The following is a 12687-nucleotide window of genomic DNA, read 5'->3' on the forward strand; positions in this document are numbered from 1 at the left end:
CGCTCTGGGGCGGAGCCCCGTCCAGGAGGCGGCGGAGAGGGTCAGGAGGCTCTGCCCCACGGCGCGTGTCATGGCCGCCAGCAGCCGCAGCAGCTCCCTTTGGGGGGGGGGGGACGACACAAGAAAAGGGGGGGCTCGGGGCTGCCCCATGGGGCTCCCCCAGCCTCCCCCCCCCACCCCCGCCCACGGGGTGTCCGTGGGGCAGATACCGACGCTATGGGGCGGGAGAAGTCGCCGTGGGGCAAGACCTTCTCCTGCCCCACCTGAACCCCGGTGGGGAGAAGGGTCAACGGGGCCAACCCCCCCGCCAACGGGGCTTTCTGTGGGGCAGGAGGAGACCCTATGGGGCTGATACCGACTCTATGGGGCTGGGGAAGACTCCGTGGGGCAAGACCTTCTCCTGCCCCACCTGAACCCCAGTGGGGAGAAGGGTCAACGGGGCCAACCCCCCCGCCAACGGGGCTTTCTGTGGGGCAGGAGGAGACCCTATGGGGCTGATACCGACTCTATGGGGCTGGGGAAGACTCCGTGGGACAAGACCTTCTCCTGCCCCACCTGAACCCCGGTGGGGAGAAGGGTCAACGGGGCCAACCCCCCTGCCAACGGGGCTTTCTGTGGGGCAGGAGACTCTGTGGGGCCGTAGAAGACCCTGTGGGGCCCACGTTGGCCCTTATGGGGCAGGAGAAGCTCTTGCCCCACGGGCTTTTCTCCCGCCCCACCTGAACCCTTGTGGGGAGAAGAGTCAACGGGGCCAACCCCCCCGCCAACGGGGCTTTCTGTGGGGCAGGAGGAGACCCTATGGGGCTGATACCGACTCTATGGGGCTGGGGAAGACTCCGTGGGGCAAGACCTTCTCCTGCCCCACCTGAACCCCAGTGGGGAGAAGAGTCAACGGGGCCAACCCCCCCGCCAACGGGGCTTTCTGTGGGGCAGGAGACTCTATGGGGCCATAGAAGACCCCGCGGGGCCCACATTGGCCCTTATGGGGCAGGAGAAGCTCTTGCCCCACGGGCTTTTCTCCCGCCCCACCTGAACCCTTGTGGGGAGAAGAGTCAACGGGGCCAACCCCCCCGCCAACGGGGCTTTCTGTGGGGCAGGAGAAGACCCTATGGGGGCAGATACCGACTCTATGGGGCTGGGGAAGACTCCGTGGGGCAAGACCTTCTCCTGCCCCACCTGAACCCCAGTGGGGAGAAGGGTCAACGGGGCCAACCCCCCCCCCAACGGGGCTTTCTGTGGGGCAGGAGAAGACCCTATGGGGCAGATACCGACTCTATGGGGCTGGGGAAGACTCCGTGGGGCAAGACCTTCTCCTGCCCCACCTGAACCCCGGTGGGGAGAAGAGTCAATGGGGCCAACCCCCCTGCCAACGGGGCTTTCTGTGGGGCAGGAGGAGACCCTATGGGGCTGATACCGACTCTATGGGGCTGGGGAAGACTCCGTGGGGCAAGACCTTCTCCTGCCCCACCTGAACCCCAGTGGGGAGAAGAGTCAACGGGGCCAACCCCCCCGCCAACGGGGCTTTCTGTGGGGCAGGAGACTCTATGGGGCCATAGAAGACCCCGCGGGGCCCACATTGGCCCTTATGGGGCAGGAGAAGCTCTTGCCCCACGGGCTTTTCTCCCGCCCCACCTGAACCCTTGTGGGGAGAAGAGTCAACGGGGCCAACCCCCCCGCCAACGGGGCTTTCTGTGGGGCAGGAGAAGACCCTATGGGGGCAGATACCGACTCTATGGGGCTGGGGAAGACTCCGTGGGGCAAGACCTTCTCCTGCCCCACCTGAACCCCAGTGGGGAGAAGAGTCAACGGGGCCAACCCCCCCGCCAACGGGGCTTTCTGTGGGGCAGGAGAAGACCCTATGGGGCAGATACCGACTCTATGGGGCTGGGGAAGACTCCGTGGGGCAAGACCTTCTCCTGCCCCACCTGAACCCCGGTGGGGAGAAGAGTCAATGGGGCCAACCCCCCTGCCAACGGGGCTTTCTGTGGGGCAGGAGACTCTATGGGGCCATAGAAGACCCCGCGGGGCCCACGTTGGCCCTTATGGGGCAGGAGAAGCTCTTGCCCCACGGCGACTTCTCCCGCCCCACCTGAACCCCGGTGGGGAGGAGCCTCGATGGTGGCCCCCCCCCCCCAAAGTGGGTCTCCCCGTGGGTCAGGGCCCCCCCCCACCCCCCCCCCCGGCCCCATACCTGAGGAGGCGTTCGGGGCCCAGCCCCCCCGAGGTCGCAGCGCAGCCCCCTGACGGGGGGGGATTTGGGGGGGGTGGGGGGGCAATTAGGGATTCCCCGGGGGGGGGCAATTAGGGGGGTCTGGGGGGGAAATTAGGGGGTCCAGAGGGGCAATTGGGGGGTCTGGGGGGGTAATTAGGGGTCCCCGGGGGGGCAATTAGGGGGTCCGAGGGGTAATTAGAGGGTCCGGGGGGCAATTAGGGGGTGTGGGGGGCAATTAGGGGGTCCAGAGGGGCAATTAGGGGGTCTGGGGGGCAATTAGGGGGGTCTGGGGGGGAAATTAGGGGGTCCAGAGGGGCAATTGGGGGGTCTGGGGGGCAATTAGGGGTCCCCAGGGGGGCAATTAATTGTCCCTGGGGGGCAATTACGGGTCCCCAGGGGGTATCTGGGGTTCTGGGGGGCAATTAGGGGTCCCAAGGGGGCAATTAGGGGGTCCAGAGGGGTAATTGGGGGGCCCGAGGGGCAACTGGGGGGTCTGGGGGGCAATTAGGGGTCCCCAGGGGAAAATTAGGGGGTCCGAGGGGTAATTAGGGGGTCCGAGGGGTAATTAGAGGGTCTGGGGGGCAATTAGGGGTCCCCAGGGGGGCAATTAGGGGGTCTGGGGGGTGTGGGGGGCAATTGGGGGTCCCAATGGGGGCAATTAGGGGGTCCAGAGGGGTAATTGGGGGGTCTGGGGGGCAATTAGGGGTCCCCAGGGGGGGCAATTAAGGGTCCCTGGGGGGCAATTAGGGGGTCTGGGGGGCAATTACGGGTCCCCAGGGGGTATCTGGGGTTCTGGGGGGCAATTAGGGGTCCCCAGGGGGGCAATTAGGGGGTCCAGAGGGGTAATCGGGGGACCCGAGGGGCAACTGGGGGGTCTGGGGGGCAATTAGGGGGTCCAGAGGGGCAATTAGGTGTCCCAAGGGGGGGCAATTGGGGGGTCTGGGGGACGGGGGGGCGGGGGGGACGGGACACAGTGGGCGAGTGAAAGGGGCTGCCGGCCTCCCTGGGCCACCCCCGCCCCCCCCCCCCCCCCCCCGCTGGGGCCACCGCGGCCAAAGTGGTGGCCCCAAATCCAACATGGCGGCCCCCGGCGACCCCCCCCCCCCAAAACCCCCCCCCCCCCAGACTCATGGGGCCCCTATTTTGCGCCCCCCCCACCCCACCCCACCCCCGGGGACTCCATTTCCCATCATCCCTCAGCGCCCGGCGGAAGCCGCGCCCCCTCCCTTCCTCTCCCCCCCCCTCCATTCATCTCCCCGCGCGGCTCCGCCCCCTTCGTCCATTCATCTCCCGGCGGCCGCCGCCGCGCCCCCCCTCCGACCAATCAGCGCTTTTCCCCCCGTGAGGCCACGCCCCCCGCCCCCCTCCCCCAGGTCCGCCTCCTTCCCGTCGTGCCCCGCGCGGGGCCCCGCCCTCCTCCTCCTTCCCGTCAGCCCCCGCGGCGCCGCCATGTTCCTCCAGTGCTACAGCGACGAGCGCGGCGAGCGCGTCTACACCCTCAAGGTAACGGGGGGACAAACGGGGCGGGACGCCGGGGGTGGGGGGGGGGAAAACGGGACACGAAGCGACGCCCTTCCGTCTTCTTTGTCCTTTCCCCCCGCAGAAGGTGTCCCCGGCCGGCCAACCCACCCGCTCGGCCCACCCGGCCCGCTTCTCCCCCGACGACAAGTTCTCCCGCCACCGCCTGGCCCTCAAACGCCGCTTCGGCCTCCTGCCGGCCCAGGGGCCGCGGCCCCTCCTCTGACACAGCCCGCAAGGGCTCGGGGGGCGGTTTTTTGGGGGGGCTGGGGGGGGGGGGACGGGGGGATGAACACACCCCCCCCACGACCGGGCCCTTCCCCCCCCCGCCTCACGGAATAAAGCGATAAAATGGCGGCGGCTCCGCGTGGTGAATTGGGGGGGGCGGGGCCGAGCGGGGACACGCCCCCTCCCCCCACCCCCCCCTTCCCCCCCCCAAGCCCTTTTCCCCGCCAAAAAAGGCCTTTTCTTCCCCCAAAATAGCCCACCCCCCCCCAAATGGCCCCTTTACCTGCCAAAAACAGCTCTTTCGCCGATGAAATGGCTGGTTTTTCCCCAAAAATGCCCTTTTTCCCCTGCCAAAAATATCTATTTTTACCCCAAAATGGTTGTTTCCCCCCAAAATGCCCTTTTTCGCCTGCCAAAAATATCTATTTTTACCCCAAAATGGTTGTTTCCCCCCAAAATGCCCTTTTTCCCCTGCCAAAAATATCTATTTTTGCCCCAAAATGGTTGTTTCCCCCCAAAATGCCCTTTTTCCCCTGCCAAAAATATCTATTTTTGCCCCAAAATGGTTGTTTCCCCCCCAAAATGCCCTTTTTCCCCTGCCAAAAATATCTATTTTTGCCCCAAAATGGTTGTTTCCCCCCAAAATGCCCCTTTTCCCCTGCCAAAAATATCTGTTTTTGCCCCGGAATGGCTGTTTTTCCCCAAAATGCCCTTTTTCCCCTGCCAAAAGTAACTATTTTTACCCCCAAATGGCTGTTTTCCCCTCAAAAAGCCCTTTTCCCTGCCAAAACGTGCTTATTTTTCCCCCGGAACGGCTGTTTTTCCCCCAAAATGCCCTTCGCCCTGCCAAAAAATAACAGGTTTGACCCCAAAATGGTTGTTTCCCCTCCGAAATGTCCTTATTTCTTGCAGAAAAGGCCTATTTTTACCCCAAAATGGCTGTTTTCCCCCTCAAAAAGCCACTTTGCCTGCCAAAAAAATGCCTATTTTTGCCCCAGAATGGCTCTTCTCCCCCCAAAGTACCCCCTTTCCAGGCAAAAAAGTCTCAATTTTTACACCAAAACGGTTGGTTCCCCCCAAAATGTCCTCATTTCTTGCAGAAAAGGCCTATTTTTACCCCAAAATGGCTGTTTTCCCCCCCGATTTCCCTTCTCCCTGCCGAAAATATCTATTTTTGCCCCGGAATTGCCGTTTTCCCGCCAAAGTACCCCTTTTGCAGGAAAAGAAAAGTCAATATTTACCCAAAAATGGTTGTTTCCCTCCAAAAATATCCTTATTTCTGGCAGAAAAGGCCTATTTTTACCCCCACATGGCTGTTTTCCCCCCAAAATGCCCTCTTTCCCTGCCAAAAATAACTATTTTTACCCCAGAATGGCTGTTTTCCCAAAAAAAGCCCCTTTTCACTGCCAAAAATGCCAGTTTCTACCCCAGAATGGCTGTTTTCCCCCCAAAGTACTCCTTTTCCGGGCAAAAAAAAAGACAATTTTTACCCCAAAATGGTTGTTTCCCCCCCAAAATGTCCTCATTTCTTGCAGAAAAAGGAATATTTTTACCCCAGAGCGGTTGTTTTCCCCCGAAAAAGCCCTTTTCCCTGCCAAAAAATGCCTATTTTTACCCCAAAATGGCTGTTTTCCCCCAAAAAGCCCTTTTCCCCTGCCAAAAAAATGCCTATTTTTGCCCCAGAATGGCCGGTTTTCCCCCCCCAAAGTACCCCTTTTCCAGGCAAAAGGGTCAAGTTTTACCCCAAAAAGAGCCGGTTCCGCCCCAAAACGTCCCTCTCTGCGCCGGCAGGGGCCGCCTAAGCCCCGCCCCCCGCGCCCGAGGCCCCGCCCCCTGTGTGACCACGCCCCCTTTTGCGTGGCCACGCCCCCCCCGTGCGTGGCCCCCGCCCCTTCCGCTGCCGCAGGGGGCGTGGCCACAGGCGGGCGCGGTCACTCCCCCCCCTCCAGGTAAGGCCTTTGGTGTGGGGGGGGGGGGAGCCTGGTTTTGAACCGATTTGAAGGTTTTTAGACCCAAAATGGGGGGGTGGGGGTGGGTGGATGGGGGGGAGCCGGAAGGGGGTGGGGGGGTGGGGGAGGGTGCTGGTAGTGGACGGAAAAAGGGTGTTTTGGCCCCAAAATGGGGGGGGGTGGGGGGGGGGTGTGTGTGACCACCCCTAAAAGAGCCTGATTTCAACCCAAACCAGCCCTTGCCACCCCGGGGGGGGGGGGGGGGGGGTCCTGCCCCCCAAGCGGACCTTTCCCCTGCCAAAAAAAATGACCAAAAATGACCAAAACCATCTATTTCCCTGAGAATGGCTGTTTCCCCCCCCCCCCCAAAATGCCCTTTCCCCTGTCAAAAAATGACCATTTTTACCTCAGAATGGTTCCATTCCTCCCAAAAAGCCCTTTTTTCCCTGCCGAAACATGCCTTTTTTGCCCCAAAACGGTTGGTTTTCCCCCAAAATACCCTTTTCCCTGCCCCAAAAATGACGAATTTTACCCCCAAGTGGTTCTTTTCCCCCCAAAATGCCCTGTTTCCCTGTCCAAAAATGCCCTTTTTTGCCCCGGAATGGCTGTTTCCCCCCCAAAATACCCTTTTTCCTTCATAAGATGTCAATTTTTACCTCAAAATGGTTGTTTTCCCCACACAACGACCATTTCCAGACAAAAAAAAAGGTCAATTTTTACGCCAAAATGGTGGTTTCCCCCAAATGTCCTTATTTCTGTCAAAAAATGACCATTTTCTCCCCAGAATGGCTGTTTTCCCCCCAAAATGCCCTTTTCCCCTGCCAAAATCCTCTATTTTCCTGAGAACGGCTGTTTTCTGCCCAAAATGCCCTTTCCCCTGTCAAAAAATGACCATTTTTACCTCAGAATGTTTCCATTCCTCCCAAAAAGCCCTTTTTTCCCTGCCGAAACATGCCTTTTTTGCCCCAGAATGGCTGTTTTTCCCCCAAAAATGCCCTTTTTCCTTCATAAAATGTCAATTTTTACCTCAAAATGGTTGTTTTCCCCCCAAAGTGCCCCGTTTCCCTGTCAAAAAATGCCTCTTTTTGCCCCGGAATGGCTGTTTCCCCCCCAAAATGTCCTTTTTCCTTCATAAAATGTCAATTTTTACTTCAAAATGGTTGTTTTCCTCACAAAATGACCATTTCCAGGCAAAAAAAAAGTCAATTTTTACGCCAAAATGGTGGTTTCCCCCAAAAAATGTCCTTATTTCTGCCAAAAAATGCCTATTTTTCCCCCAGAATGGCCGTTTTCTTCCCCAAATGCCCTTTTTCCCTGCCAAAAATGTCCATTTTCCCAGGAATGGCTGTTTTCCCCCAAAAAATGCCCTTTTTCCCCTGTCAAAAAATGACCATTTTCCCCCCCAGAATGGCTGTTTTCCCCCCCAAAATGTCCTTTTTCCTTCAGAAAATGTCAAGTTTTACCTCAAAATGGTTCTTTTCCTCACAAAATGACCATTTCCAGGCAAAAAAAAAGGTCAATTTTTACGCCAAAATGGTGGTTCCCCCCAAATGTCCTTATTTCTGCCAAAAAATGCCTCTTTTAACCCCAGAATGGCTGTTTCCCCCCCGAAATGTCCTTTTTCCTTCAGAAAATGTCAATTTTTACCTCAAAATGGCTGTTTTCCTCACAAAATGACCATTTCCAGGCAAAAAAAAAGGTCAATTTTTACGCCAAAATGGTGGTTTCCCCCAAATGTCCTTATTTCTGTCAAAAAATGACCATTTTCTCCCCAGAATGGCTGTTTTCCCCCCAAAATGCCCTTTTCCCCTGCCAAAATCCTCTATTTTCCTGAGAACGGCTGTTTTCTGCCCAAAATGCCCTTTCCCCTGTCAAAAAATGACCATTTTTACCTCAGAATGTTTCCATTCCTCCCAAAAAGCCCTTTTTTCCCTGCCGAAACATGCCTTTTTTGCCCCAGAATGGCTGTTTTTCCCCCAAAAATGCCCTTTTTCCTTCATAAAATGTCAATTTTTACCTCAAAATGGTTGTTTTCCCCCCAAAGTGCCCCGTTTCCCTGTCAAAAAATGCCTCTTTTTGCCCCGGAATGGCTGTTTCCCCCCCAAAATGCCCTTTTTCCTCCTTCATAAGATGTCAATTTTTACACTCAAAATGGTTGTTTTCCCCACACAACGACCATTTCCAGGACAAAAAAAAAGGTCAATTTTTACGCCAAAATGGTGGTTTCCCCCAAATGTCCTTATTTCTGTCAAAAAATGACCATTTTTCTCCCCAGAATGGCTGTTTCCCCCCCAAAATGCCCTTTTTCCTTCAGAAATGTCAATTTTTACCTCAAAATGGTTGTTTTCCCCCCAAAGTGCCCCGTTTCCTGTCAAAAAATGCCTCTTTTTGCCCCGGAATGGCTCTTTCCCCCCAAAAAGCCCTTTTTCCCCTGTCAAAAACCGACCATTTTTCCCCCCCCGAGGGGTTTATTTTCCCCCCAAAATGCCCATTTGCGGCCAACAAAGAAAAAAAAAAAGTCATTTTTTCCCCCAAAATGCCTGTTTCCCCCCCCAAAAAAATGCCTCTTCCCCCCCCCCCCCCCCCCCCCCCCCCCCCAGGTTTTTCCCCCAAACTGCCCGAATTTCCCCCAAAACACCACCCCCCCCCCCCCGCCTCCTCCTCCTCCCTCCCTCCTCTCTCCTTTCCCCCAGGGCCCGCTGATGTCACCGCTGACGTCATCGCTGACCTCGGGGGCGGGCTCGGGGGCGGAGCCTTCGGAGAGCAGCCCCGAGCCCCCCCCTCCCCCTCCAGCTCCAGGCCCCGCCCCTCCGACGCCAGCCCCTCCCCCAGCGACGTCACCACGCCCCCTTCCCTCAGCCACGCCCCCTCCTTCCCAGGCCACGCCTCCCCCCGCCGTGGCCACGCCCCCCCTCCCCCAGGCCACGCCCCCTCCTGCGGCCTGGCGCTCTTCGAGGTCAGTGTCGTCCCCCCCCCCCCGCCCCGTTAATTAGGGGCTCCCTAATTAACCGGCGGCCTCGTTAGCGCTGTGTTTCCCCCCTCCCCCCCCCCCGCCAAATCCTGCCCCGTAGGAGGAACCGGCCGCCCCCCCCCGCGTCCCCTCCCGGCGCCGCCGCCCCCCCGGGTCCTACCAGCCTCAGCCCCGACAGCGAGGAGGGGCGGCCCCTGGTGAGGGGGCGGGGGGGGGGGCTGTGGATTTTTGGGGGGGGGGGGGAGTTTGGGAAATAGGGGACCGGAGGGTGAGGGTGCGGGAGCCCCCCCAAAAGGGGTCGCGGGTGTCTGGGGGGGGGGGGGGGGGGGAATAGGGGACCCGGGTGTCTGAGACCCCCCCAAAAGGGGTCCCAGGGGTCGGGGGCGGGGGGGGGGGAATAGTGGTCCCAGGTGTCTGGGAGCCCCCAGAACCCCCCCAAAAGGGGTCCTGGGTGTCATTGGGCCCCCCAGAACCCCCCCAAAAGGGGTCCCGGGTGTCATTGAGCCCCCCATAACCCCCCAAAAGGGGTCCTGGGTGTCATAGGGCCCCCCAAATCCCCCCATAACCCCCCCAAAAGGGGTCCTGGGTGTCTGGGGGGGGACCCAGGGCTCGCGGGGGGGAGGGATAGTGGTCCCAGGTGTCTGGGAGCCCCCCAAATCCCCCCATAGCCCCCCCAAAAGGGGTCTTGGGTGTCATTGGGCCCCCCATAACCCCCCCAAAAGCGGTCCTGGGTGTCATTGGGCCCCCCAAGTCCCCCCATAACCCCCCAAAAGGGGTCCCGGGTGTCATTGAGACCCCCAAACCCCCCCATAACCCCCCCAAAAGGGGTCCTGGGTGTCATCGGGCCCCCCACATCCCCCCATAACCCCCCAAAAGGGGTCCTGGGTGTCATCGGGCCCCCCAAGTCTCCCCATAACCCCCCCAAAAGGGGTCCTGGGTGTCATCGGGCCCCCCAAGTCTCCCCATAACCCCCCCAAAAGGGGTCCCGGGTGTCACTGAGCCCCCCAAATCCCCACATAACCCCCCCAAAAGGGGTCTTGGGTGTCATTGGGCCCCCCAAACCCCACCATAACCCCCCCAAAAGGGGTCCCGGGTGTCTGGGGGGGGACCCAGGGCTCGGGGGGCGGGGAATAGGGGTCCCAGGTGTCCGGGAGCCCCCCAAATCCCCCCATAACCCCCCCAAAAGGGGTCCTGGGTGTCATTGGGCCCCCCAAAAGGGGTCTCGGGTGTCTGGGGGGGGACCCAGGGGTCTATGGGGGGGAGAAATAGGGGTCCCGGGTGTCATCGAGCCCCCCCGTAACCCCCCCAAAAGGGGGTCCCAGCCCTTCGGGGAAGGGGGGGGGGTAGCTCCCCGGTGCCAGACGTGTGTGTGTGTGTCCCCCCCGTCCGTCGTCCGTCCCCCCCCCCAAAGGGCCGCCCCCTGGGGACGCTGCGGGGGGTGGCGGCCCCCGCGCTGCAGACGCTGCTGGGGCTGGTGCTGGTGCTGCGCCTGCCCTGGCTGGTGGGCACCGGGGGGGTCCTGCAGGCCGCCGCCATCGCCCTCCTGCTGGGCGCCTGCGTGAGTGGGGGGCGCGGGGGGGGGGGGTGCGGGGGGTCAGGGGTCGGGGGGCGCGGCCTGGGGGTCAGGGGAGGGCGCGGGGGGTCACGGCTGGGGGATGAGGGGGGGGCTCCGGGGTCACGTTTGGGGTCAGGGGTGAAGGTCGTGGTGTGGGGGGGTCACGTGGGGTCACGGTCAGGGGTCAGGGGTCAAGGTCAGGGGGTGGGGGGGGTGACGGCCTGGGGGTCAGGGGTCACGTGGGGTCACGGTCGGGGGTGAGGGGTCAAGGTCTGGGGTCAGGGGTCACGGCCCGGGGGTCAGGGGTCACGTGGGGTCATGGTCAGGGGGTCAGGGGTCAAGGTCAGGGGGTGGGGGGGTCACGGCCAGGGGTCAGGGGTCAAGGTCAGGGGGTGGGGTGGGGGGTGACGGCCTGGGGGTCAGGGGTCATGGCCATGGGGTCAGGGGTCACGGCCAGGGGTCAGGGGGTCACATGTGGGGTCACGGCCTGGGGTCAGGGGTCATTGTCAGGGGGTCAGGGGTCACGGCCAGGGGTCAGGGGGTCACATGTGGGGTCACGGCCTGGGGTCAGGGGTCATTGTCAGGGGGTCGGGGGTCACGGCCTGGGGTCAGGGGTCAAGGTCAGGGGGTCTGGGTCACGGCCTGGGGTCAGGGGTCACGGTCGGGGGTCAGGGGTCACATGTGGGGTCGCGGCCTGGGGTCAGGGGTCACCTGGGGTCACGGCCAGGGGTCACGGTGGGGGGGTCAGGGGTCAAGGTGGGGTCAATGCCTGGTGGTACCGGGGGGGGGGGGTATTCGGGGGGTCAGAGGGGGGGTCAAAGAGGGGTCAGGGGTCACGGGGGGGTCAAAGGTCACGCCCCCTCCCCCCCCCCAGACGGTGCTGACGTCGGTGTCGCTGAGCGCCATCGCCACCAACGGCCTCGACCCCAGTGAGTGCCGGGGGGGGGGCGGGGGGTGGGGGGGGGTGTCCCCCTTGGCCCCGCCCTGCCCCCGTGCTGACGTCACCGTTGGGCGTGGCAGGGGGCGGCGCCCTGGGCCTGCTGACGGGGGGGCTGGGCCCGGCGGCGGGGGGGGCCGTGGGCCTCTGCGCCTTCCTCAGCGCCGCCTTCGCCGCCGCCGCCGCCGCCCTGGGGGCGGCCGAGATCCTGCTGGTAACGGGGACGCGGGCCCTTTAAAACGGGGGCGGGGCCGCCGCGGGAGGGAGGGGGCGGGGCCGCCGCGGGAGGGGGCGGGGCCACGGCGGGAGGGGGCGCAGGGAGGCTGCGGGGCCCCGGGGGTGGGGGCGTGGCCAGAGGGAGGAGGGGGCGGGGCTTGAGGGAGGAGGGGGCGGGGCTTGGCGTGGCGGTGGGGGGAGGGGGCGTGGCCAGAGGGAGGAGGGGCGGGGGCCGGGGGCGTGGCCAGAGGGGGGGCGTGGCCACGGAGGGAGGGGGCGGGGCTTGGGGTGGCGGTGCAGGGAGGGGGCGGGGCCAGATGGAGGAGGGGGCGGGGCTTGAGGGGCGTGGCCAGAGGGAGGAGGGGCGGGGCTTGAGGGAGGAGGGGGCGGGGCCACGGAGGGAGGGGGCGTGGCTTGGGGGGTGCGCGGTGCAGGGAGGGGGCGGGGCCAGAGGAAGGAGGGGGCGGGGCTTGAGGGAGGGGGCGTGGCGAGGGGGAGGAGGGGCGGGGCCACGGGGGGGCGGGGCTTGGGGGGTGCGTGGTGCAGGGAGGGGGCGGGGCCACGGAGGGAGTGGGGCGTGGCTCGGCAGGGGGCGTGGTCAGAGGGAGGAGGGGCGGGGTTCGGCGGGAAAGGGGCGGGGCTTGAGGGAGGGGCGGGGCCGCGAGGGGAGGTGGGAAGAGTCCGGGGGGGCGTGGTCTCCGCGAGGGGGCGGGGCCGCCTTAAAAGGGGCTTTGGGAGGGTAGGGGGGGCGTCTTAAAGGGGCAACGCCATTTTTCTCCCCCCCCCCCCCAGGAATACGTCACGCCGTGGGCGGGGCTCCTTCCGGGGCGGGGCAACAACGGGCGTGGCCTGGGGGCGGGGCTGCTGGGGCTGTTGGGGGCGGGGGCCGCCGCCCCCCCCTTCCCCCCCCCCCTCTCCCGCCTCCTGCCCCCCCTGGGCCCCGCCGGGCTCCTGCTGGCCCTGCTGGGGCTGGGGGCGGGGGCCCTGCGCCCCGCCCCCCCGCGTGGAGTCCCCTCCCCTCCCCTTTGCCTCGTTTGCATGCTAATGAGATGCTAATGAGATGCTAAGGAGGACACGCCCCCCCCCCTTCCCTTCTCCTCC

The 12687-nt window shown here is 63.0% G+C and overlaps 2 protein-coding genes across 2 annotated transcripts; both read left to right on the forward strand.

Moving 5' to 3' along the window:
• The first annotated feature begins 3574 nt into the window (after window positions 1-3574).
• NOP10 (NOP10 ribonucleoprotein) lies at window positions 3575-4085 on the forward strand. Its single transcript, XM_074567896.1, has 2 exons — window positions 3575-3715; window positions 3816-4085. Exons 1-2 carry the CDS (start codon window positions 3662-3664, stop codon window positions 3954-3956), a joined length of 195 nt encoding a protein of 64 aa, XP_074423997.1. The 5' UTR covers window positions 3575-3661; the 3' UTR covers window positions 3957-4085.
• Window positions 4086-5865: 1780 nt separating this feature from the next.
• LOC141735283 (uncharacterized) lies at window positions 5866-12642 on the forward strand. The gene is made up of 8 exons (XM_074567893.1): window positions 5866-5907; window positions 8601-8863; window positions 8979-9075; window positions 10290-10436; window positions 11308-11362; window positions 11454-11584; window positions 12379-12554; window positions 12636-12642. Exons 2-8 carry the CDS (start codon window positions 8610-8612, stop codon window positions 12640-12642), a joined length of 867 nt encoding a protein of 288 aa, XP_074423994.1. The 5' UTR covers window positions 5866-5907; window positions 8601-8609.
• Window positions 12643-12687: the final 45 nt, after the last annotated feature.

The sequence above is a fragment of the Larus michahellis genome, chromosome 30 (assembly GCF_964199755.1).
Source record: "Larus michahellis chromosome 30, bLarMic1.1, whole genome shotgun sequence".
Taxonomy (NCBI): Eukaryota; Metazoa; Chordata; class Aves; order Charadriiformes; family Laridae; genus Larus; species Larus michahellis.